The sequence below is a fragment of the Borostomias antarcticus genome, assembly GCF_949987555.1.
Source record: "Borostomias antarcticus genome assembly, chromosome: 9".
NCBI lineage: Eukaryota > Metazoa > Chordata > Actinopteri > Stomiiformes > Stomiidae > Borostomias > Borostomias antarcticus.
The window spans coordinates 13,136,203-13,163,061 of record NC_140242.1 but is presented as its reverse complement, the minus strand read 5'-3'; the positions used below and the strand labels follow the sequence as shown (position 1 = coordinate 13,163,061).

At 46.5% G+C, this 26,859-nt stretch overlaps 1 protein-coding gene across 1 annotated transcript in view; it reads left to right on the top strand.

Annotated features, from left to right (window-relative positions):
* ctnnd2a (catenin (cadherin-associated protein), delta 2a) overlaps nucleotides 1-26,859 on the top strand; it is a gene marked incomplete at both ends in the record, with an annotated part of 313,279 nt that overhangs the window by 186,898 nt on the left and 99,522 nt on the right. Inside the window, one exon of the mRNA XM_084443367.1 lies at nucleotides 15,157-15,289. Within this exon, the coding sequence (XP_084299493.1) occupies nucleotides 15,157-15,289 (133 nt within the window). The remainder of the gene's footprint in view (nucleotides 1-15,156; nucleotides 15,290-26,859) is intronic.

Here is a 26,859-nt window from a genome sequence, read left to right as displayed (position 1 = left end):
TGGCCTAGGCTGTAGGCTATTATTTAACAAATACAGTAGGTCTAGTAATCTACATGCTCACAACACGTCTGTGTTCCTGAAGTCCATTAACTGGGAACGAAAAATGACTCGATGCTCCTCTGCTTCAGGTTGCTGACGCGCTTTCTGGCTACCAATGCAGCTCTCGCGCAGCAGACTCGTTTGCGTTTTGCGCTCGACATTAGAGTAACAAAGAAATGAAACGTGACAGTAGGCTACAGCCTACAGGCAACATGTAGGTCTACATACAGTTCTGTTTTTATTCACAGTAGGGTACAGTACTGTAATGAAAATCCCACCAGTAACCAGATAGCAGGCAAAAAAAATCAAAAAACGTTTTTTAAGCCTGTCCGGCAGACCGGGAGGTTCGGATCTCTGAAGTTCGGATGAGTGGGGTCCTACTGTAGTCCTAATGTGGGTGCGACAGTGGTTTTGAAAGCGCATTTTGGCAGAAATATTTAGAAAGTTTTATTTGTGACCGCCGCTGGTAATTTGGTCCTCAACTAGGCAAAGTTCATTTTTCAGTTTTTACAGATTATGAAAGTGCAGATTGTAAGCTTTCAAATGAGGTCTCATACATTGAAATCTGAACATAGTTGAAGAAGATATGCTTATTTGAATGCTAGTACTGCCAAATCAACTTAGCTGAGAAATCCTCCTCCAAAGTTCTCCAACATTTTCACACCTCTGACTGCCAGGTAATGGGCGTCAACAATAGCCTGGTAACCCCACCCCCAGCCACTCCCCCACTGGACGATCTGTCATTATCTGTCAGAGTGGCTGTCAACTTGGGGTATTAACTGAGAGTGGCTGCCAAGTGGGGTGCTCTCTCACTGATGACCCCACACTCTTTGAGTCAGTATTAATCTTGCTCTCAACTGCATTCAAAAACACAATATAAGATGAAGTTTAAATGTAGCGTTCTTTATTGTCACATACATGATATAAAGTAAAAGCATAAGAAGTAAGGTGTACAAAAAAAGGCAACAGTCTAAGTGTTAAAGTGTACAGTCAGTTGTCTGTTTTATAGACAAGGTGCATAGTGTTCATTGTGATCAAGTGTACAACAAAGTAATAACAGTCCCCAGCTCAATACTCAAGGTAATAACAACAGTACTCAGCTCAGTATTCAATATTCTGACAATGCAGTCTGTGCAAGTGTGGGCAAGTCTGTGCAAGAGAACAAGCAACGCTTCAGTATACAAACAGGAAAAGACTGTGGCCTTTCTCCTGCAGTGCTGTCCGTCCTGATGATCTGCAGTGAATCTACAAGCGGACAGTCTTGTTCTGAGCTGCTGTGGAGTTTGGCGGGGGACATGTGACGTCTCGTCCCTCATCAGAGCAGAACTCTCTGATCTTGTCAAAGAGATACGTCTGTCTGGCCATGTCCAGTCCGGGTGGTGCTTGCACAAGAAGACCTTCTCTGGGGGGCAGGACATCAGGCTTGCGCAGCAGCTTAAACTCGACTGCCGGTGCATCACAGTGTTCTCTGGCCACAACCATGCCAGGTCTCTCAGCATCAACACTGCAATAGAATAGAAGGAAGAAAGTACATTAAACTATTGCCCACAGTACTGGCACTCCATATAGATAAAATAGTACCAGAATGTGTTTATTAAATAGACTAGCTAATGCATGATAATTACCTGAAGTGCTGGTAACTCGTAATCTGTGGGAGTGCCCGGAAGTAGGGTTTCAGGTGAAGCTTGTGCATGGTCCGCCAAGCACAGTCCACAGCACAAAATTGTTCTTGTTTTGTCCACGGCAGTTGTCACAATGTAGGTCCACGTGTGTTTCTCCAACTCCATAGTTGTTGAAGAAATGATGCACGTAGTTGATGACTGCATTGCTGCTTCGGCATCCCCTCACAGCAGACACCAAAAATGCCACACGTGCGCGGAGTCAAAAAGTACATGGGTCCTGGCTGAAGAAGGTCAGAAAGGAAGTGGACCTTGGACAAAGGAAAAAATAGGAAGAAAAGGAAAAGATGAGATGCATTGAAAATCAAAAACACACCTGTCACCCTAACCCTACCACATCACAACACACTCATCATAGGATGAACGTATTCTCACCTGTTGTGCAAAATCAAAGCTGTAGTGCATAGTGATCTTCTTGCTGGCTGGTATGGAGGGGCCAAGGGAGAGCTGCAAATCCTCACAGGCCTGGAGCTTGTTTTTGCTCATCCTGTAACCAAAACAAAAATCAAAGGTGTCAGACTACCATACCTCTCATGCTCTCTCATTCTGTTTCTCTCTATAATATAGCTACCTAGCTAGATATTAGCTGCCTCGCTGGCTAGTTTAGGAACAAAGGGCTAGCTCACTAGCTAGCCATGTCCCTGTGCTAGGCAGCTGGCTGGATATTAGCTGCCTCGCTAGCTAGTTTAGGAACAAAGGGCTTGCTCACTAGCTAGCAATGTCCCTGTGCTAGACAGCTGGCTAGATATTAGCTGCCTTGCTGGCTAGTTTAGGAACAAAGGGATAGCTCACTAGCTATAGCCATGTCCCTGTGCTAGGTAGCTGGCTAGTTTAGGAACGAAGGGACAGCTCAGCTAACTAGCATGTTAGCTAACGTTAGCTAGCTAGCCTTTGTTAGTTAGTGCTAGTGCCTTTGTTATGCTAGCTAGACTTAGTCACTTGTTTAGAAAGGAGCTACTGCTAAACGACTAACGTTAATGCAATGTAAACAGCACAGATAGTATAAAGATAGCTTACCCCAAAGCAAAGCAGAATGCTTGGCGGCAGACAACATTTGTGTGAATCTGGTACGTCGTTCGACGCACCTTTCGCTTGGTAGCAACTTGCTTTGCTGATACAGTCATCTCTGTATCACAGGTCATCAAGAATAAAACGCTGTGTACGAACGAGTCCTGCTCTGCTGGAGTTTTAGCTGCTCTTAAAACTCTTTCCATGTCCTGGATGCCATCCCCGTCTTCTCTTTAGCAAAAGCTGTAGCATCCATGGTCAAACTTGGGACTGAATGTAAACAAAGCCGGCGTGTTGGGGAAGGGTGGGGGGGCGGAGAACCCGGAAGCAATAGCCAATGAAACCAAATCATGCTAATCGATCTGCCCGCCCCCAAACCCGACTCGAAATCAGCTAAAAACGAGCTTTGTTTGCAGACTAATTATACGTATTTCATGAACCTAAAACTTTTGTCTGTTATAGTAAGTGGGTTCTTCACAACTTCAACTTTGTTAATACAAAAAAAAAAAAAAAACGAAAAAATACTTTTTTTTATTTATTTTGCCCCCTAGCGCATTTCGGGGTTTGCCGAGTTGCGGACCAAATCACCAGCCGCTGTCACATTTATATATAGCCTTATTTGTATCATTGATTTTTGTATCAGTGCGCCACGGCAAAACTTTACCAGCGGAAACACTGAGCCATGAAAATGGCGTGTTCAGGGGTGAAGGAGGTGGTTTAGTTTGGTGTAGTGTGTTCAGGGATGAAGGAGGTGGTTTAGTTTGGTGTAGTGTGTTCAGGGGTGAAGGAGGTGGTTTAGTTTGGTGTAGTGTGTTCAGGGGTGAAGGAGGTGGTTTAGTTTGGTGTAGTGTGTTCAGGGGTGAGGGTGGTGGTTTAGTTTGGTGTAGTGTGTTCAGGGGTGAGGGTGGTGGTTTAGTTTGGTGTAGTGTGTTCAGGGGTGAGGGTGGTGGTTTAGTTTGGTGTAGTGTAGGCAGGGGTGAGTGTGGTGGTCCTGGGTTTAGTTTGGATCTTCTTGGTGGAAACTCTTTCTTGTGAGTCTGCGCTTGTCTTCTGCAGCACGGTGGAGATCATTATTATAGTGCAGCACCTTTACAGACAAGTTTGCTCCAGGTTGCTCTATTGGTATCTGTGTCCTCCCAGGTGTTAAGGTCTATGTGGCAGTTTTTGATGTTGGCTTTAATGCTGTCCTTATACCGTTTCATTTGACCACACACACACAAACACGCGCACACCAACACACACACACACAATCAAACATAAACAGACACACTTATATCCATCCTGACCTTATCACTGTGTAATTCACACTCCAGGAAGATCCGGCTTAATGGTTAATTAATGGTAATCTGTTGTGGTGCGGCACACACACACACACACACACACACACACACACACACACAGACAGTGTGACATGCTCATTAGAGGAGTAGAACGATGGCACTGAGACACACTCCATCTCCTTGGCTCTCTCTTTCTCTGTTTTCATCTCTGTCTGTCCCTCTCCCTCTTTTCTGTCACACACACACACACACAGACAGGCATGTCTCCATTAACGTTTGTTGTCCCAGACCCTGGTGGACGCCTCCTGGTCATGATTGCGTCCCAGCATGCAAATTGTCAGACACATGTGACAGTGATTTCCTGACACCGGCTCATCCGTCCGCCGCTGTAATCACACTTGATTTAGCGCCAGTAAGCCCGCCCATTGATTGGCTAAGTGGCTGTCGTACGGCGTGCTGATGGGGCAGGCCCCGGTTTCTGATTGGTTCGTTTGTGTGTGTTACGTTCGGGGTCCTCGCCCCAGAAAGCTGCAGACTTTTTATTTTCATTCCTCCCATCCCCCGCTACTATAGTCAACTTCACGGCTGACCGGATTTATTTAGCCATGACTCATCCACGCTCACACACACACACTCATGTGGATGCACATAAACACGCAGATATGCACACATGTACGCACACCAAGGTTATTATAGTTAACGAAAACTAACTAAAAAACTAAAACTAGGTGTGAAAAAACATTTTAGTTAACTGAAATAAAAATAAAAACTAGACTTTACAAAAAAACGATAACTAACTAAAACTGTATTGTGTGTTTACAAAACTTACTAAAATAAACTAAAATTATTGAGAAAATGTCCTTAGTTTTAGTCTTTTTCATTTCATACATAAGCCTAATATTTTGGGTGGATATGAAATCTATCCTCCATTTTTTCTTAGCTGTGCCCCGGCGCAGAAGTAACCTGACGTGCGCCAGATGGTTTGTTTCACACGAAGTGAAACAACGTGAGCTCGCGAGATCAGGATAGTCTCATGAGGCAAGCGCAGAAGAAAAAAAAAAGAAAACTAATAAAAACTAAACTAAAACTAAGCATTTTCAAAAAAATAAAAAATAAACTAAACTAGCAAACCTGCTTTAAAACTAATCAAAACTAAACTGAAATTGAAAACAAAAAGTTAAAACGATATAAAAATAAAAACTAATGACAAAAGCAAAACTACTATAACCTTGACGCACACACACACACACACACAAACACACACACACACACGCACACACACACACACACACACACACACACACACACACACATACAAACACACACACACACACACAATGCACACACTTGAGCCATTCAATAACTTCCTCTCATATTCTTCTAAGTAGACTATACCAGTACATGATAACACGCTTAATAGTTGGTCGCGTCCGTAAAGTTTGTACTACTATTACTACTACTACTACTACTATTTTCTTTGAATGCTCAAAACTCACCTCTTCAAGAAGTTCTGCCAGGATTATCCCTCTTAAAGCACCTTGTGTTTGTATTCATATTTTGCTACTCATGCACTTAGGATTCAGCACTAGATTATGCTCTTAGTCACTTGTTAGGAAGGAGGGTTCTGAGATGTGAGTTCTGGTGAGTAGTAGTACACTGACTACTTACGTTAAATGCAATTATTACGTCTCTTTGGATAAAAGCATCAGCTAAATGACTAGATAGGAGATAGAGGTGCTGGAGAGCAGAGGAGGAGATGGGGATGGAGGGAGGGTCATGAATGCAGAGGAATGAGAGAGAGAACAGGTGTGTTAGGCACCTTTATATATTGTGAATGATAGGCAGGGATCTACCTCACGGGCACGGCGGTCACAGGTGCATCTAGTTGAGCGGGGTGGCGAGGCATGGCCGGGTGCATCCTGTTTGATGACGGCGTTGTGGTGTTTTTTCCTCCCGAACCCCAATTATTCTCACTCAGTTTAGTCAAGTCGACCTGCCGGCGAGTTAGCAGGAGTATGGCCCTAGCTGTGTGAGTTAGCTGGGTTATGGCTCTAGCTGTGTGAGTTAGCAGGGACATGGCTCTAGCTGTGTGAGTTAGCAGGGACATGGCTCTAGCTGTGTGAGTTAGCAGGGACATGGCTCTAGCTGTGTGAGTTAGCAGGGACATGGCTCTAGCTGTGTGAGTTAGCAGGGACATGGCTCTAGCTGTGTGAGTTAGCTGGGTTATGGCTCTAGCTGTGTGAGTTAGTTAGCTGAGATATGGCTCTAGCTGTGTGTTTACATTGTCACTCAAATGAGGCGTGGAGATACAGTATATTGGTGGAGGTCATCTCTGTGCTGATATTTACCTGTGTGATTAATGGTGGGATGGCTGGTGTTCGGTGGACCAGCGTTTGTCTGTTTACACACACAGTAATTGCACTGCAATATGGGGAATACTACTGTACAACTCTGCCAGAAATCGCTGATCAGCATTTTGTTTGGACATTAGCTGTGTGTGTGTGTGTGTGTGTGTGTGTGTGTGTGTGTGTGTGTGTGTGTGTGTGTGTGTGTGTGCATGTGTGAATAAAAACCTGTCTATCGGCTTAATGTGCTTTTCGATTGGGTCTGAGTTTCTGTTTGTTCAGCTAATTGCTCTGAGCACTGAAGTCATTTGTATTTTCCTTCCCTGGCAACATTATTTTCATAGTTGTGCACACCAACGTTTCACACCCCTCCACAGCTCCACCCCTCTCCTCCTCAACCCCGCCCCTCTCCTCCTCAACCTCACCCCTCTTCTCCTCAGCTCCACCCCTCTTCTCCTCAACCTCGCCCCTCTTCTCCTCAACCTCGCCCCTCTTCTCCTCAACCCTTCCCCTCTCCTCCACAACGCTGCTCCTCTCCTCCACAACCCCGCCCCTCTCCTCCACAACCCCCCTCCCCTCCTCCACAATCCCGCCATTCTCGCCCCTCTCCTCCTCAACCCCCTTCTCCTCTCCACCTCCTCCCCTCTCCTCCTCAACCCTTCTCCTCTCCTCCTCCTCCCCGCCCCTCTCCTCCTCAACCCTTCTCCTCTCCTCCTCCTCCCCTCTCATCCTCAACCCTTCTCCTCTCCACCTCCTCCGCTCTCCTCCTCAACCCTTCTCCTCTCCTCCTCCTCCCCGCCCCTCTCCTCCTCAACCCTTCTCCTCTCCTCCTCCTCCCCTCTCATCCTCAACCCTTCTCCTCTCCTCCTCCTCCCCTCTCCTCCTCAACCCTTTTCCTCTCCTCCTCCTCCCCTCTCATCCTCAACCCTTCTCCTCCTCCTCCCCTCTCCTCCTCAACCCTTCTCCTCTCCTCCTCCTCCTTCATCCATACGCTACTTGTACTGTAGCATCCCAACTGCTTTCTTTCATTGATTTGTCTTTCTCCGTCTCTCTGCTGTCTCTCCACGGCAAGAAATAAGAAAGTGATGTGGGCTCAGGAGAGGACGCAGATAACTCCACTAGTTCAGTTAATACACTGAGGTTGATCAGTCAGAGCCTCTCTCTCTCGCCCTCTCTCTCTCTTTCTCTCTCTCTCTCTCTCTGTCCCCTGCTCGCTCTCCACAGTGAGAAATAAGAAACTGATTTAAGCTCAGGAGAGGAGGATAACTCTGCTAATTCAGTTTATACACTGAGGCTCTTTCTCTCTCTCTCCCTCTCTCCCTCTCCTCTCTTTCTCTCTCTCTCTCTCTCTCTCTTTGTCCCCTGCTCGCTCTCCACAGTGAGAAATAAGAAACTGATTTAAGCTCAGGAGAAGAGGATGACTCTGCTAGTACAGTTTATATACTGAGGCTCTTTCTCTCTCCCCCTCTCCTTCTCCTCTTTTTCTCTCTCTCTCTCCCTCTCTCCCTCTCTTTCTCTCTCTCCCTCTCCTCTCTGTCTCCCTCTCTCCCTCTCTCCCTCTCTCCCTCTCTCCCTCTCTCCCTCTCCTCTCTCCCTCTCTCCCTCTCTCCCTCTCCTCTCATTCTCCCTCTTTCTCTTCCCCTGTGCCTCTCTTTCCCTCTCCTTCTGATGACTGCTGTCTTTACGCAGTAAGATGGTGGCTGAATGTCACACTTGCCAGTTGTCTTAAGACAACAATAAAACAATTGTGCTTTAAATATATATATATATTCATTTGCAAAAACAGATATGTGCATTTTGATACATTTTGATGAATCATTTTTTCAATCAAATGTCAACATTAAATATCAATTAAATTACAGTTGGATTGTTTTGATTAAATAAAGAAGACTCTTCTTTACGTAATCAAAACCATCTAACTGTAATTTAATTGATATTTAATGTTGACATTTGATTGAAAAAATGATTTATCAAAATGTATCAAAATGCACATATCTGTTTTTGCAAATTAACTCTTATATATATACAAATAAAGTGGCAATCTCAAGGATTTCAGTTTCATTGTCTTTGGCGCCACCTTCGGTATATATATATATATATATATAGCCTATATATATATATATATATATATATATATATATATATACATACAGGTGTGCGAGCCAGACAGATTTCTGTTGGGGGCGGGTGTAGGGGAGTGGGGGCATGTTTTTCACACTTAAGTGTGACGTCAAGAAATGGAAAAACGTCACGAACCGGGGGCATTTTCAAATTGAGTGAAAATGGAATGAACATTTCAAGATTCCAGTTTCTCCAAAGCTACAAAACTGATATATTTAATCATTTTATTGTTTCTTCAATGTCCTCTTGTGCAAATAGCACGTACAACTCAAAAAAGTGAACATTGCTATGTAATACCTTTAACACACCTACTTCTCCAAAACTCAACAAGAGACATAATACTTTCCTCCTGTTTCTCCACTGTCCTCTTGTACAAATAGCATACAGAAACCTAGGAAGTGTGACCGACATTTACTCCTTTAAAACTGCATGAGATAACTCTGCACTTTGACGGCACATCTGGTCGTGATAAGAGCTGCACGATGCAGCTGCACTAGCTGTTTACTAGCAGTATACCAGCAGTACAGTGTACAAGCCAGTACACTGAAATTATGAAATAATAAATTCACAGTGTCTCATGCAGTCTCATGTAAACACTCAAGAAAATTATTTTTTGGGTCTTGCAAAGGCCAATTCATAAACTATTAGCAGAAAACGCTGAATGTTTATCAGAAAAGTGATCCCATGCAGCTTTAAATGTGATTTGAAGATTGTTTTTCTTGTCTTTGCTACACCAGGAGAGAAGCGCTGCTGTTTAGGCTAAGGCTCTCATGTTCCACTCAGTGACTGTAGGGAGGGAGGGAGGGAGAGAGAAGGATGGAGAGAGAGAGAAGGAGGGAGAGAGAAGGATGGAGAGAGAGAAGGAGGGAGAGAGAAGGATGGAGGGAGAGAGAAGGAGGGAGAGAAGGATGGAGGGAGAGAGAAGGAGGGAGAGAGAAGGATGGAGAGAGAGAGAAGGAGGGAGAGAGAAGGTTGGAGAGAGAGAGAAGGAGGGAGAGAGAAGGATGGAGGGAGAGAGAAGGAGGGAGAGAGAAGGATGGAGGGAGAGAGAAGGAGGGAGAGAAGGATGGAGAGAGAGAGAAGGAGGGAGAGAGAAGGATGGAGAGAGAGAAGGAGGGAGAGAGAAGGATGGAGGGAGAGAGAAGGAGGGAGTGAGAAGGATGGAGAGAGAGAAGGATGGAAGGAGAGAGAAGAAGGGAGAGAGAAGGATGGAGGGAGAGAAAGGATGGAGGGAGAGAGAGAAAGGCATGCACACACACATACACGCACACCTTACACGTACAGTACTCTTTGACTCTCCTTGTATTGATTTATCTCTCTTGTCTAGGATTTCTGTTTTGCTCTGTCAGCCCTGACTGAGCTCCCACACTGACACACACACACACACACACACACACATACGCACACACAAACACACACCAGACACTCGCGCACATACACACCAGACACACACACACTCACCAGACACACACACACACACACACATGCACACTGTACACACACACTAGATCTCAAAGTGTGTCCTCCTTTGTGTGTCCACGTGTATAATAATTATTTTGTGTGTGGGTGGGTGTGTGTTTGTGTGCATGCCTGTGTTTGTGTATGCATGTGTGCATGTGTGTGTCTGCTTGCGTGCGTGCGCGTGTGTCTGGTGAGTGTGTGTGTGTCTGGTGTGTGCATGCATGTGTATCTCTTTAAGTTTGTCTCTGTGTGTGTCTTTCATCAGAGTTGCTATCAGCAATGTTTTCTTATTTTTCCTTGATAGCATCTTAATTAAGATTTGCTTTAATTAAAGAGCGGCCAGTGAGTTGCTTGGAGCTGCTAGTGCCTCAACTCCACTGGTGTTTATCAGGGTAATTGCTGAGAGCTCTGTATTGACTGAGAGCTCTTCCCTAATAGACTCTCCATGAGAAAGCATGCTGCAATCCACACTATAGATATGCAGGGTGAGAGAGAGATAGAGGGAAGGAGGATGCAGACAGAGAGAGACAGAGAGAGAGAGAGAGAGATGGAGGGAGAGAGGGAGAGATGGAGGGAGAGATGGAGGGAGAGGTAGGGAAGTCTTCTGGGGGTTCCATGTGGATGAGTAGTGTGATTTAATAGCCAATATTTGAGAAGTGCGCTGTTCACCTCTCTGTCAAAGTCAAATTGAAATTCAAAAAGAGCTTCTCTTGCATAAGCTCATAATAATTTGATTTTACCAAAGCAGTAAATCACACAAATTGCATATCTTTACTAAGCTCTCTACCTCTGTCTGTCCTCATCCCTGTCTTCCTCTATCTGTCTGGCCCTTAATGTCTATTTTCTCTCTCTCTCTCCCTCTCTTTCACTCTCTCTCACTCTCTCTTTCACTCTCTCTCTCACTCTCTCTCCCTCTCTATTTCTCTCTCACCCTTTCTCCATCTCTCTCTCCCTCTTTCTCTGTCCTTCTCTCCCTCTCCCACTCTCTCCTCTCTCCCTCTCTCCCTGTCTCTTTCTCCCCTCTCTCTTTCTTCCTTCTCTATCTCTCTACCCCTCTCTCTCCCTCTCTCTCTCTATCTCTCTCCCTCTCTCTCTTTCTCTCTCTCTCTCAGACTGATGATGATTGAAGTCAGACTAATTAGCATCTTCTTCAGTATTGAGTGCTTCCCCAGGCTCAGCTGCCCAGGCCGTCCAATCAGTTATCTGTCTGAGACAGAGCTTGTCCAATCCCATTAGAGCCAGCCCTCTTGAGTGGACCTGTCAGCCCCATTGCATTGTGGGTGTCTCGGATGCCTCGGCCGGTTGGAGAGTGCTGCTCGCACCTCCAAGGCTGTGGGTTTGATTCCTGCATGTGACCGAATTATCTTCTTTGGTTAAAATGCAGCTATGAGTGTATACTGATAATGTATAATGCCATTGGTTGGTGGTATGGCACACAAAAACTGCAATTGGTTGGATTTCTAATCAAACTATGCAAACTAGACCTACAGTACTGTACTTCGCAACTGACACATCTAGGGTATAGCCTGGCTCATGACTAGGCAGCCCAGCCAGCCAGAGTGCTCTGGGGTCACGTGTGTCCAGCTGAAACACTGGCTGGTTCTCAGGTGCTCTGAGACCATGTCTCTAGTCTGCCATGTCCGGGTCGTTGACATCTGTGAGAGAGAGAGAGGGAGGGAGGGAGGGAGGGAGGGAGGGAGGGAGGGAGGGAGGGAGGGAGGGAGGGAGCAACGATGAGAGAGAGAACAAGAGTGAGAGAGAGAAAGGGAGGAGAGAGAACTTAAAGATCACTTTGACAGCTTGTTTTTTATTTTATTTTGTTTGTTCCACAGTGTATTTCCATTTTCTCCTGTTCAGTTTGTTTGTGTGTGGGTGTGTGTGTGTGTGTGTGTGTGCGTGTGTGTGTGTGCGCGCGCGTGCGTAATACCGGTGATATGAAGATAGTATCAATGTGTACAATATGTGTGTGTGTGTGTGTGTGTGTGTACTCCCCACTGTCCCAGATCTGTCACTCCCGCTCCACTGGCCCCGCCCCCAACGTGTGTGTCGTGACCAAAAAACAATTCACCCCAAAATATCCTGTAATCACGCCCCCTCGCCGGCCCTGTTTAGACCAGACCCTGTCGGTTCTGTAGCGGAGGTCCTTGTTTAGACCAGACCCTGTCGGTTCTGTAGCGTAGGTCCTTGTTTAGACCGGACCCTGTCGGTTCTGTAGCGGAGGTCCTTGTTTAGACCGGACCCTGTCGGTTCTGTAGCGTAGGTCCTTGTTTAGACCGGACCCTGTCGGTTCTGTAGAGTAGGTCCTTGTTTAGACCGGACCCTGTCGGTTCTGTAGCGGAGGTCCTTGTTTAGACCAGACCCTGTCGGTTCTGTAGCAGAGGTCCTTGTTTAGACCGGACCCTGACGGTTCTGTAGCGTAGGTCCTTGTTTAGACCGGACCCTGTCGGTTCTGTAGCGTAGGTCCTTGTTTAGACCGGACCCTGTCGGTTCTGTAGCGGAGGTCCTTGTTTAGACCGACCCTGTCGGTTCTGTAGAGTAGGTCCTTGTTTAGACCGGACCCTGTCGGTTCTGTAGAGTAGGTCCTTGTTTAGACCGGACCCTGTCGGTTCTGTAGAGTAGGTCCTTGTTTAGACCAGACCCTGTCGGTTCTGTAGAGTAGGTCCTTGTTTAGACCGGACCCTGTCGGTTCTGTAGCAGAGGTCCTTGTTTAGACCGGACCCTGACGGTTCTGTAGCGGAGGTCCTTGTTTAGACCAGACCCTGTCGGTTCTGTAGCAGAGGTGTTTCTCATTAGCTGCGGCGTCTGACTGGCGTTTAATCGCGACGCCTTTTTCTTCTCCCCCGGCGAGCGACTAATTAACGGAGAGTCAGGAACTTATCTTATCAGCACATCACTCAGATTTCTATTACACACTGTGGCACAGCAGCACGGGGGGGGCGGGGCACAGGCACACACACACAAACACACACAGGCGCACACACACACACACACAGGAACACACACACACAGGCACACATACACAGACACACACACACAGGCATGCATACACATGCACACACACACACACACACACACACACACTGTACACACACAGGCACACACACATACACACACTCACACATACTGTATACACAGATTACACACACACACACACACACACACATATTCTACACATTGATACTATCTTCATCTCACCGGTATTACGCACGCGCACACACACACACACGCACGCACACCCACACACACACACAAACACACACACACATACACAGACAGTCCTGATCTTATCTCTTTGTGTGATTTAAGCTTTTTGACGGTCTCTCTGTTAAAATCCTGCCAGGGGAACCCCTCCTTTCCATCTCCCTCTTTCTCCCTCTCTATCTCCCTCTCTATCTCCCTCTCTATCTCCCTCTCCCTCTCTCTCCCCCTCTCCCTCTCTATCTCTCTCCCTCTCTATCTCCCTCTCCATCTCCCTCTCTATCTCTCTCCCTCTCCCTCTCTATCTCCCTCTCTATCTCCCTCTCCCTCTCTTTCTCTCTCCCTCTCTATCTCTCTCCCTCTCCCTCTCCATCTCCCTCTCTATCTCTCTCCCTCTCCCTCTCCATCTCCCTCTCTATCTCTCTCCCTCTACTTCTCTTTCTCTACCTCTCTCTCCCTCCATCCGTCTATCCACACAGCTCAGTGAATGTAGGTTAGAGACACGTATCACACCAGAGATAGAGGAGATACCATGCTCGGATTTTCATCACTGCGGCCACGTTTAGACTGACCGAATGTGGACCTGTGTGTGTGTGTGTGTGTGTGTCTTGTTCGCCGTTCCAATTTCGTTTTGCTGTCTGTTTTTTTTTTTTACTAACGACCTTTCAACCTCAATGATTAGAGAAGCATGGTGGATCGTCCTCAGTGATGAGACGCTCTGTGATGCGCCACGCCGTATCTCTGGAGACGGCCTCCCGGTCTTCCTGGTTGGTCAAATGAGCGTTGAGAAACAACAACAGCAACAACAAAGAAGTCAGGTGTTTTTGTTTGTTCAATCAGTCTTCAACACAAAACTCAATCGCCGGACCAAGACTTTGAGCTCTGCGGATTGCCTGCCTCCTTCTCTGTCTAAGAGTTGACATGGTTTTACTGAAGTCAGATGGGAGAAAAGTTAGAAGAGAGAGAGAGATGGAGAGAGAGAGAGAGAGAGGGAGGGAGGGAGAGAGAGGGAGAGAGGGAGGACGAGAGAGGGAGGGCGAGAGAGGGTGAGAGAGGAGGGAGGAGAGAGGGAGAGAGAGAGAGAGAAACAGAGGGAGAGAGGGAGGGCGAGAGAGGGAGAGAGGGAGAAACAAAGGGAGAGAGGGAGGACGAGAGAGGGGGAGAGAAGGAGAAATAGAGGGAGAGAGGGAGGGTGAGAGAGGAGGGAGGAGAGAGAGAGGGAGAGAGAGAGAAACAGAGGAAGAGAGGGAGGGTGAGAGGGAGGGTGAGAGAGGAGGGAGGAGAGAGAGAGAGAGAGGGAGAGAGAGAGAAACAGAGAAAGAGAGGGAGGGTGAGAGAGGAGGGTGAGAGAGGGGGAGAGAGGAGGGAGGAGAGAGGGAGAGAGGGAGGGTGAGAGAGGGGGAGAGAGGAGGGAGGAGAGAGGGAGTTGAGAGAGGAGAGAGGGAGAGAGGGAGAGAGGGAGGGGGAGAGAGGAGGGAGGAGAGAGGGAGAGAGAGAGGGCGAGAGAGGAGGAGAGAGGAGGGAGGACAGAGGACCACTGGGGACGGCGCACCCATCTCTCTCCACACACCCACACACACCCCCACCCACACACACACACAAAACAAACATTTTTCTCGTTCCGACCCGTTTCCAGAACAATCATGCGAGGGTGCCAGTCCAATAAAGAGAGCATTTCCACCATAATGGCGTGAAAGAAAACATATATTTCACTTTGTCCTGGGTGTGTGGCGCGGTGTTAGCCTGATGGAAGCAGGCCGGAGCATAGCTCATGCTGTTTGTCCTCCTCCACACCCAGAGACGCGTTGTCTAAACCTGCTCATCCTTCTCTCTGTTTTTTTATTTCTCACTGTCTTTTCTTTCCTATCTCTCTCTCCCTCTCTCTCCTCTCTCCCTCTTCTTTCTCTCTCTCCCTCTCCCTCTCTCTCTATCCCTCCCTTCCTCTCGTTCTCTCTCCCTCTCTCTCTTCCTCTCGCCCTCCTTCTCTCTCTCTCCGTCCCTTCCTCTCTCTCTCTCTCTCTGTAGGGAGTTTGGATGGAGGGATCCGGAGCTGCCGGAGGTCATCCAGATGCTGCAGCATCAGTTCCCGTCAGTCCAGTCCAACGCTGCCGCCTACCTCCAGCACCTCTGCTTCGGAGACAACAAGATCAAGTCTGAGGTAGCTGACAGTGTGTGTGTGTGTATGAGAGAGAGAGAGAGTGTGAGTGTGTGTGCTTGTATGCTTGTGCTGGTTTGCGATAGTGAGTTTACACGCGTGCGTGCACATGGCGTGCCTTCGCCTGGCAATGGTCTCCGTGGTTACTCGCTGTTGCACGGCGGTAATTCTGTTCAGACCTGCAGGCAGAGGACACCCTGACAACCCCTCGAATAAATAAACGTTTAACGGAAACCCCGGCCGTTCATATGAGGCATTCCATTCACACTCACGCGCAGTGTCCAGCCGCCCGTAGGCCATGACGGAACAGGGTTTCCCAGGGGTGTGAGGGTGACTCAAGAAGTGGCTCTGACTATAGAAGTGGCTCTGACTAAAGAAGTGGGTATACTCTGACTAAAGAAGTGGCTATACTCTGACTAAAGAAGTGGGTATACTCTGACTAAAGAAGTGGGTATACTCTGACTAAAGAAGTGCGTATACTCTGACTAAAGAAGTGGCTATACTCTGACTAAAGAAGGCAAGGCAAGTTTATTTATATAGCACATTTCAGCCACAGGGCAATTCAAGGTGCTTTACATGGGACATCAAAAGCATTACAACAAAATGCAAGACATTATAGACATTTAAAACAAAAAGCAGGACAAATAGAATACAGGAATAAAAGTTACAGTGCAGTTTACAGATAAACATAACTCCTCTTAGAAAGCAGTGGCAAAAAGAAAAGTCTTCAGGCTTGTTTTAAAAGAACCAAGAGTTGCAGCACACCTGCAGTTTTCTGGAAGTTTGTTCCGGATATGTGGTGCATAAAAACTGAACGCTGCTTCTCCATGTTTTGTTTTAACTCAGAAAACAGACCTGTGCCAGACGACCTGAGGGGTCTGGATCGTTCATAGCGTATGAGCAGATCAGAAATATATTTTGGCCCTAGATCATTCAGTGCTTTATAAACCAACAGCAGAAAATTCTTTGACAGACAGGAAGCCAGTGTAAAGACCTTAGAACTGGTGTGATGTGATCCACTTTCTTTGTCTTAGTCAGGGTGCGATTTGTAAAAAAAAACAGAGGGGGGAGGGACATTTTCAAATAAAATTTAATTTCCAGAAATTTAACAAAATGTAAACATCAGAACAAAGGAAACGACTGTATGCTCTTATTGTATTCTTATACACCCAACAAAGTACTGTATTCTTATACACTGCTATGAATGTAGAGCTATCCCGTCCTCATCATAGACCTTTAGACCTCATAAAAAAAGTGATATGCGTAGGCTAGTTAAAGGTAGGTCCATTATAGGCTACATCAAATCTGTTACAGTAGGCCTGTGCCTTGAAAGCAAATTTTAACACCCGCATCTATCCCAACAAATCTGTAGGCTAACATTCAGCATGGATCCATCTTGGTCCACAATCACGCGCACTTTCACCGGTAGGCCAGGCCACAAGGCTGAAAAGAAAATCTGGAACACAAAATAAAATATAAATTGGTATTGGGCTTGTGAAAAAGAGGCTAAATTGGTGGCCGCGACAATGTGCTGCACTGACTTGGCTATCGCCTAATATCGAGGATGAGAATAGCAAAACAAAAGCAATACATGCTGATGATTGGCCGCTTATCACCCACAACAATAATTGTATTATAATAAAATATTCATCCTGTCACTTACCGATGTTTAGCACTAGCAGAAGAGTCTACTTTGGTGACGGACCTCTGGCGTTTTGGGCATCCTCCAAAATCCTCACAGCAAAATATGACGAAATGCTTGTTGACTTCGTTTCATTGCTAATTCTTGCTAGTTAGTGTAGGCGCGTGATTGACAGTTGCAATGACAATCAAACGTGTGGTTAGAACTTGCTGTTGTAAATCATATTTTTGAAATAGCTAGTGTAGTTTATCTAAATTGCACCATCTATTTTCAGGCACAGGAATTATATTCTAGCTATATTCAGTCTGATCAGAAGCAAGGATAAAAATGTATCCCCACCGGCGATAAAAATGAATGATCAGATGAGGGGATATCAAAACCAGAGGGGGGGAAATCCCCCCCCATCCCCCCCAGCAATTTGCACGCTGGTCTTAGTGAGGACTCGAGCAGCAGCGTTCTGAATCAGCTGCAGCTGTCTGATCGATTTTTTAGAGAGACTTGTAAACACACCATTACAGTACTGGAGTCCACTGAAGATAAATGCATGGACACGTTTTTCCAAATCCTTACATAAATCCTTTGATCCTTGATATATTCTTCAGGTGATACTAGGCTGACTTTGTAATTGACGTAATGTGGCTGTTGAAATTCAGGTCTGAGTCCATGACTACACCAAGATTTCTGGCTTTGTTTGTGGTTTTTAGCATTACTGATTGTACAGTAGTTGAGCACTGACTTTCATCCAATCATTGATTTCTTGAATGCACTTACTCAGCGCTTGTATGGGATTATAGTCTCCTGGTGTTATGGTGATATACATGTGTGTGTCGTCTGCATAGCTATGGTAACATATTTTGTTGTTTCCCATAATTTGAGTTAGCAGGAGCATGTACATGTTGAACAGAATAGGCCCCAGGATGGAGCCTTGGGGAACTCCACAGGTCATTTTTGTCAGCTCAGATTTGTAATTGCCTATAGACACAAAATAGTCCCTGTCATTTAAGTAAGATTCAAACCAATCTAACACTGTACCAGAAATTCCCAGCCAATTTTCCAGTGGGCCTAGTATTATGTTGTGGTCTACCGTGTTGAACGCAGTGCTGAGATCCAGTAGTACTAAGACTGAGATTTTGCCATTATCTGTGTTTAAATGGATGTCATTAAATACCTTAATTAGAGCAGTCTTAGTGCTGTGGTGTGGTCGAAATCCTGACTGGAAGACATCAAAGCCATTACTTAGTGCCAGGAAGTTATTCAGTTTTTGGAAAACAACCTTTTCAATTATTTTGCTTAGAAATGGGAGGTTTGATATGGGCCTATAACTGTTCATTTGTGAGGTGTCTAGATTATTCTTTTTTAAGAGTGGCTTGATGACTGCAGTTTTCAGGGTTTGCGGGAACACAGCTGAAAGAAGAGATGTGCTTACAATTTGTAATAAATCAGAGGCCATGCAGTTGGATACAGTTTTGAGGAAGTCTGTAGGTAGAACATCAAGGCAACAGGATTTCAGATATTGTATAGTGTCCCGCAGGGTTTTATGGTTGATTGGATGAAATTGTGTCATGTATTGATTTTAAAGGCGTAGTAAAGGGAAGGTTTACGTATGATCAAAGGTTACGTATAATCATATACAATGGTTCAGATCAAAACGTTGACAAAGCTAGCATTTTCAAGAAAGTTGATAATTTCTCTACCACCATTTTGGTCATACAATGGATGTGGATGGGCATCTTGAAAAATCATTAAAAAACATGTTCAAAAGGAATCATGCCAAGTTTAATTTAAAAGAGCACAGTTAGAAGACAAGAGCACACATCCAGACAGTCAACACAGTTAACAGACAGGTGATCCAGACACATCCAGATAATCAACACAGTTAACAGACAGCAGTGCACAACCAAACATTTCAACACAGTTAAAAGACAGCAACAAAGTCCCGATTCCCAATATTTCAACATAGAGAGAGACAGCAGCACAGATCCAATCACCCCCTATACACCCCCTGCTTACATACAATCACACAATCAGGCAATACAGCAAAAACAACAGAGCAGCAGTAGAACAGGAGTAACACTTACCAGCAAAGAAGCGGCAGCAGCAGAAGAGCAAGCACACAGCAAGCTTTCCCAAACACACCTTCCAATCACATCAGGCAATACAATAAAGGACCAGAGAGAGAACAGGTAGCATGCACAAGCATTCAGACAGACAGGAAACCAGACAGCAGCAGCTGCAAGAGAACAAAGGAAACAGTAAACAGGCAAACATAGAAGGGTTTACAGGGTTAGGGAACATTAGGAGTCCAGGAAGCAGCCGCAAGTGTCATTGAGAATGTCCGTAATAGAGTCCTTGAAAACTGACTTTGGGATAAGACTGTCCAGTTTTAGTGGTTTTTGTAAGTTGTCCAAGTCTCTGGCTGCAGCAGCCCAGAATGATGTCAAACCGAGTGCAGTGTTTGTTTTGGGAGTTTTGAGCAGAAAGTGGTGAGCTGACTGGGTGTTATACTGTAGTCAGCTGTGGTTTGCAGCAAGTGACACAGGTAAGGGGGTGACAGACCAGGAGGGTTTTGTAAATAAGCACGAACTAGAGAATATCACAACGGGTGTGTAAAGTTGACAGAGGAATATAGAGTGCAGTGGTGTGTTTTGTAAGGGGCATTAGTGGCAGACCGAATAGCAGAGTGATGGAGAACATCGAGTTTTAGGAGTGTGCGCTTGCATGCCGACCTGTAAACAACCTCACCGTAATCAGACATGGGAAGGATGGTTATTTGAACAAGAATGAGTTGAGCAGAGGAAGTGAAGGTGGACCGCATTCTGTACAAAAAAGTTTGGATTTGATCTTAGACTGTAGCCTGCTGATATGGTATGAGAAGGGTCCATGGATAAAGAAGTGGGTATACTGTGGGTCCATGGATAAAGAAGTGTGTATACCTACATAAACTGTACCTCAGTATACCCTCCACTACAACACTGCCTGCCTCCTGCAGAGGAGAGTCTGTCTCTAGAAAGCTATTTTGAGATAGGCTCCTGTTGGAATGCAGTAATAGCCACTTTAATAAGGGTACAATGGAGCTTCAGCAACGGTAATAGCTTTCCTTTGATTGCATGGACTCTAAATTGGCCTCCATATCTATTTCCGAACAGCAAAGAGCTTTGACGTGTTTTAGGCATTTAGAAATTAATTTTCTACACTCCCGGTCAATAGCCTCTGTAACGGGGACCTTTCATTGTAAAGGTCACACACTCAAATACACAGACACACACACACACACAATATAATACACACACACACACTATAATACACACACACACACACACACACACATACTACAGTATAATACACACACTATAATACACACACCCACACACACACTAGAATACACACACACACACACACACTAGAATACACACACACACACGCACACACACTATTATACACACACACAAACACACTGTGTCCCCCAAGGCCTCGGAGTCTCTAAACGCTCCTCGCAAATTAAATCAGGAACATCAGTGTGAACAAGAGTGCCTTCGGCCTCTACCCCCCGCCCCCCCTTAAAGGAGGCCATGAAGAAGATCACAGAGTTCTGGAATATTAGTTTAGGTAGAGCGCGGCCTTTCCAGCGATCAGACAGGAAGTCTCTCTCCGGTCTGTTCTGGGAGGGAGAGTGAGATGCGTCTTGTGAGCGACGGGGGCGGGGGGGTGGCGGTCGGGGGAGGCGGCGCTGGACGCTGTTTGAGTCGGCAGATTTTCTGCTCAGCGAAGCTGCTTACACCGGGCTCTCAAAAGCCCTTTCATCCTCATGACTTACGATAGAGTGTGTGTGTGTGTGTGTGTGTGTGTGCGTGGCCAGGACAGACAGTAGTAGACTGAGGCAGAGACAGACTCTTGTATAACGTTCCGGGATCTGGGATCAGGTGACAGAGAGACTGTCTGTGGTTTTCGGAAGTGAATAATGATTAGGCCAGCACTTTGTGTGTAGGAGGGGGTCTGTGTGTGTGTTTAAATGTGCATTTGTGTGTGTGTGTGTGTGTGTGAGTGTGTGTGTGTACTGCGTGTGTGTGTGTGTGTGTGTGTGTGTGTGTGTGTGTGTGTGTGAGTGAGTGTGTGTGTGTACTGCGTGTGTGTGTGTGTGTGTGTGTGTGTGTGTGTGTGCGTGCATGTGTGTGCGCGTGTGTGTGTACCTGTATGCATGTCTAGCTGAATAGGGCATCTAGAGGTCTAAAGTCTGGCCTTTGCTGAGATCATGGCTGACCACAGAGACAGCTTGGCAAGTTCAGCCCAGTATTATTTACACACACACACAAACACACACACAGACACACACACACACGCTCTCACACACACACACACACACACACACACACGCATAGACACATACAGTATACATACACACTCACACCGACACACTCACTCACACACACACACACACACACTTACACACACACACACACACACACACACACACACACACACACACACACACACACACACTGTCTTGCTAAAGTTCAGTTCCATCAGCTGTTTTGTGCTGGCATTCGACCTGTCGATATCCATTTATCTCTCTCTCTCCACACACACACACTTTTTCTCTCTCTCACACACTTTCTTTCTCTCTCTCCCACTCTCTCTCTCTCTCTCTCTCTCTCTCTCTCTCTCTCTCTCTCACTCCCCCTCTCTCACAGCCGGTCTCTGTCATCCATATCTTTCTCCTCCCGTCATTACTCACCCTCTCCTCTTTCCTGCCCTTCCCTCTCCTCTCCTCCTCATGTCAACAGTATATCATCTATACTTCCTCCCGTGTTTACCAACGTGTTTCCTGCCTCTCCTCCTCCCCCTCCTCCTCATCTTCCTCTGCACAGTGTTCTGTTCACTTGCTCCATTCTTTCTTGTGAGGGTTACTAGAAGGCCACCCCACTATCTATTTCCCCTCCCCCTTTCTCTAAATATCTCCCCCCCCCCCGTGCCGCGCAGCTGATGCTAGCGCTGATGCTAACGTATTAGCCGTGCCCCCGCAAGCCAGCGGCGGAAATAAAGCAGTCTGCAAAACAACCCACTTCATATTATAGATTACCCAGCCTTCACAGGAAATTAGCTACAGGCAGCTAGCTGAATGTGCTCAAAATACAGCGGAGAGGAGAGGAGAGATTAGGGGAGGAGAGGCTAGAGTAAGAGAGGGGTGATGAGAGGAGAGGTTAGAGGAGGAGAGGAGATCTTAGGGGAGGAGAGGAGAGAAGAGAGGGGAGATGAGAGGAGAGGTTAAGGAGGAGAGGAGAGATTAAGAGATGAGAAATTAAGAGAGAAGATATGAGAAAAGATGAGAGGAGAGCAGGGGCAGACTGGGACATTAAATATAACATGGTTTCAAAACCTTGGCGGCCCAACAACACTAGTTATTATTATGATTATTATTATAAGTAGTAGTAGTAGTAGTAGTATTATTATTATTAATAGCTTTAGATTTTTGATAGGAGCCACGTCATCAAGATGGCGGATGGTGGCCATCTTGGATTTCAAAGATGGCGACCATGTAAAATCTATAAGTGCCAATATCTCGGGTTCCAAGCCACCTAGAAGGTCAATCTTGGTGTCAAAATATACATTTTCTGGGTCAAGGAATGCATTAAAGCTAATTAGAATGTCACCAGATGATTATTTGTGCCAAAATCAAATAAATGTGTTCATTCTAGCAATGAATTTACATAATTTTCAACTCGGTTAGCGGTCAGACATGAGGATAACATGAATTAATTGGATTGAAATGTATTAACAAATAATCAAATTATCTCACATTTACAGCTGCAAAGCTCTGTGTAATCCCACTGTGACTTCTTGCAACTGCACCTTGCACCACACCCACTCAAGCTTTTGCAGATGCACTTCACCAGTTCGCTGCAGGCTTTTGAAGCCATGAGGAAAGTACTCCACACAGGAAGCCAGACCTGGTTCTCCATCCAAGGTCCATCCCCATCCTTCTGGACTGGGTGTCGGCTGATTGGCCAGGTCAGACGTCGCCCAGATCCCAGACTGGTAGGCAACTTGCTTCACGTGCTGCACCAGTGAGTCTTGCGTTGGTGGAATGTGTTCCATTGTTTTGTTCTTCTGGCAGAACAACTCTCGCCATGCTTCATCAACACATTCAAAATCACTTGTATCATCATAAAGGATGACGGTGTAGCGCTCCAGAAGTTGGAAGTGTTGGGCATCTATGGTCACTGGAGTGTATGGATTTGCGGCCATGTAGTTGAAGGCCTGGGTAACCTCAGGGTAGGACTTCCAAGCCACCCATGCTGACTTTTTTCCCTTCCCACAGAATGCTGAGGTTGTGTCACAGCCTGTGCAGTGTAACAGTGGAAGATGGGAAGCGCTGTAGACTTGTCTTTGCCCAGGGCATGGCAGATGCTATTTATATGAAGATAGATATAGCTCTTGCCAGTGCCAAAAGCAACCCAGATGTCTGCAGCTGGATATTTGTTGAGCAGGGCATGGAACTTGCCGATAAGTATAACAACAACATCCGTATCCATATGGACAAGTCTGCGGTTAACACCGTCCGCACTGTGGAATCAGTGGGCAGAGATCAGTACAACAGTACCAACAGACTGTGATCAGGGACCACACACACTCCATTCATGAGCCCATCAAAATGAACTCACTGCCTCTCTTCAGATGCCCAACTGCCAAGACCAAGCAGGCAGGGCAGATTGCAATGCTCTTCTCCCGATTATATATAGCCACGTAACACAGAGGGTGACATGAGCACCTTCTTTAAGCATGAAAACCATCCATACCCTCCCTCTCTATCTGACAGAGGGAAACTACAGCTGGGAAAAAGTCAGATCTGCTAAATGTCCTGACACAGACGACACAACCAGAACCTCCATGTACTTTTGATGTCAAAGTAGTCGACGGAGCTGCTGTGGTGCACTTCCTGTCAACTACCAACCTAACCACTTTTGATGAGTATGCCAATTGTGATGAGCACCTGCAGCGTTTCATCAGTGAGGAAAGGGCGAATCCTCCTGATGTTGTAGAGCATGAATCTGCAGGAGCGTGTGACGGATGTGATATGTGCGAAAAACGACAGTTGGTCATCCAGGGTCACACCCAGATTCCTTGCAGTCCGAGTCGGGGTCACCACTGTGTCTTCAATAGTGATGGCCAGGCCCCGGTGCGGGCAGCCCTTCCCCGGGAGAAACAGCAGCTCAGTTTTGTCCTTGCTCAGCTTGAGGTGATGTGTCGTCATCCACTCCGAGATGTCAGCCAAGCACCCAGCTATGCGTGTCTCCCAGAACCCAGGAGAGACCCTTGTGGAACCCCCGTAGTCAGACTACGCAGTTCCGACATCGACCCTCTCCATGTCACCTGGTAGGAGCGGCCCGTCAGGTCAGATCAGCAAACAGGGAGTGTGCAGAGCCAGCGACGCCTTTCTCCTCGAGGGTGGAGAGGAGGATCTGGTGGTCTACCGTATCAAATGCTGCTGACAGGTTTAGGAGTATCAGGACAGAGGAGAGAGAGTTCGCTTTCGCGGCATGGAGTGACTCCATCACTGCAAGGAGGGCGGTCTTCGTCGAGTGGCCAGCCTTGAACCTGGACTGGTGGGGGTCTAGGAGGTCTTTGTGGTCGAGGTACGAAGACAGCTGGTTAAAGATAGCATGTTCAAGTGTTTTGGATAGAAAGGATAGAAGGGAAACCGGTCTGTAGTTTTTGACATCAGAGGGGTCGAGAGATGGTTTCTGTAGGAGGGGGGTGACTCTGGCAGTCTTGAAAGCAGAGGGAAAGCATCCTGAGACAAGAGATACGTTGATGAGGCGGGTTAGGAAGGTTGCAACAGACTGAAGGAGAGTCGAGGGAACAGGGTCTAGGGAGCACATGGTGGGGCGGTTAGATGTTACAAGGTTGAGGACCTTGTTGGGGGAGAGGGGAGAAAAGTGGGACAAGCTGGGGCGTGGAGAGGAGAGGGGGAGCGGAGATAGAAGAGAGGGTGGGGAGGTGAGGTTGGTGCACAGATCGTTGACTGGGGGAGGGGGGAAAGAGGATCTGATATTGTTAACTTTCTTGTCAAAGAAGTTGGTGAAATCATCAGGGAGAAGAAAGAACTTGGGAGTAGGAGGTAGGGGCTGGAGTAGCGAAGAGAAGGTTTCAAAGAGTTTTTTTTAGGATTGGAAGAAGAGGTTAGGATTTTAGAGCGGAGGAAAGCAGCTTTGGCAGCAGACAGGGAGGAGGAGAATGTGGAAAGAAGAGATTGGAAATGAAGATGGTCCTCTGGGAGTCTGCCTTTCCTCCATTTACGCTCAGCTATTCTCAGGCTCCGTCTATCAGTACGCACTGAGTCCGACAGCCATGGGGCAGGTGGAGTTGGGCGTGCAGGCCTGGAGGTGAGGGGTAAGAGATTGTCCAGAGAAGAGGAAAGAGACGAGAAGATCAGTGGCAGTATCAGAGGGTAGGAGAGAGAAGGATTCAGAGGTGACGGCAGAGGAAAGGTAAGTAGGGGAAAGCGAGCGGAGATGGCTACAGGTGGTAACCATGTGGGTAGGAGGAGGATATGGGTAGGAGGAGACAAGTGATTTGGAATGTGTTGATGAAGCACGGCGAGAGTTGTTCTACCAGAAGAACAAAACAATGGAACACATCAAAGATCCAATCCAGGAACCAGAGAAATGTTCAGATTTAATTTAATGAACATACTGGTGCAGTAAAAGCAAAGTGCAGGAGTTATACAAAGAGGGTGGAACTGTGACTCCCATACCGCAGACGGTCATCTGTGAAAGGTATCGGCTCTGTTTGACCAGAGAAACCACTACTCTCTCTAGTCTTTTTCCACCTCAGCCCAACATGATTTACAAAAAGAGGTCACAAAAATGGGAATCTCTCCAGCATGAGCTGAGCTTGTGTTTAATACTGATGTAGATGCAACAACAAACAGCTCCCTTACCCCTTTGCAGAGTCCTGCATCAATTTTCCATTCTGTCAGCATTACCAGCTTGGATGCAAAGGTCTCTCCCTCTCAGTAACAGTGTCTTTAAAGTGACAAATGACAGGCTAGTGAAAGATAATAGAGGACATGGGTCATCTCTTTAGCTCCAGCACCTTGCCAAAGAAAGCAGTTTGTTTTGTGTCTCATATATTCGGCTGCTAATGGCATTGCTTCCTGGTTTGCAAATGCTAGGGACACAGTTGGAAATAATCAGACCTCAGAATCAGGTGGGACGTTAGGCAAGAGAGAGCGAGCGGAGATGGCTACGGGTGGTAACCATGTGGGTAGGAGGAGACAAGAGATTTGGAATGTGTTGATGAAGCATGGTGAGAGTTGTTCTGCCAGAAGAACAAAACAATGGAACACATTCCACCAACGCAAGACTCACTGGTGCAGCACGTGAAGCGAGTTGCCTACCAGTCTGGGATTTGGGCGACGTCTGACCTGGCCCATCAGCCAGAATTGCTAGAATGAACACATTTATTTGATTTTGGCACAAATAATCATCTGGTGACATTCTAATTAGCTTTAATGCATTCCTTGACCCAGAAAATGTATATTTTGACACCAAGATTGACCTTCTAGGTGGCTTGGAACCCGAGATATTGGCACTTATAGATTTTACATGGTCGCCATCTTTGAAATCCAAGATGGCCACCATCTTGATGACGTGGCTCCTATCAAAAATTGAAAGCTATGGTGATAGAGAACCTGTGGAAAAAATGTGGTGCTTTTGTCCAGCGCGTCCCCATCCATCTCAAATCTGGTCCTAAGCCGCCTGACTAAAACTCCTGGTGTTCCCGATGGCCACTCCACCCCTGGAGGAGAGGAAGAGGGAGGGGAGGAGAGATGAGAGGAGAGATAAGAGGAGAGGTTAGAGGGGAGATGAGGAGCAGCTAGAGGAGGAGAGGAGAGATGAGAGGGGGGGTTAGGGGAGAAGAGGAGAGATGG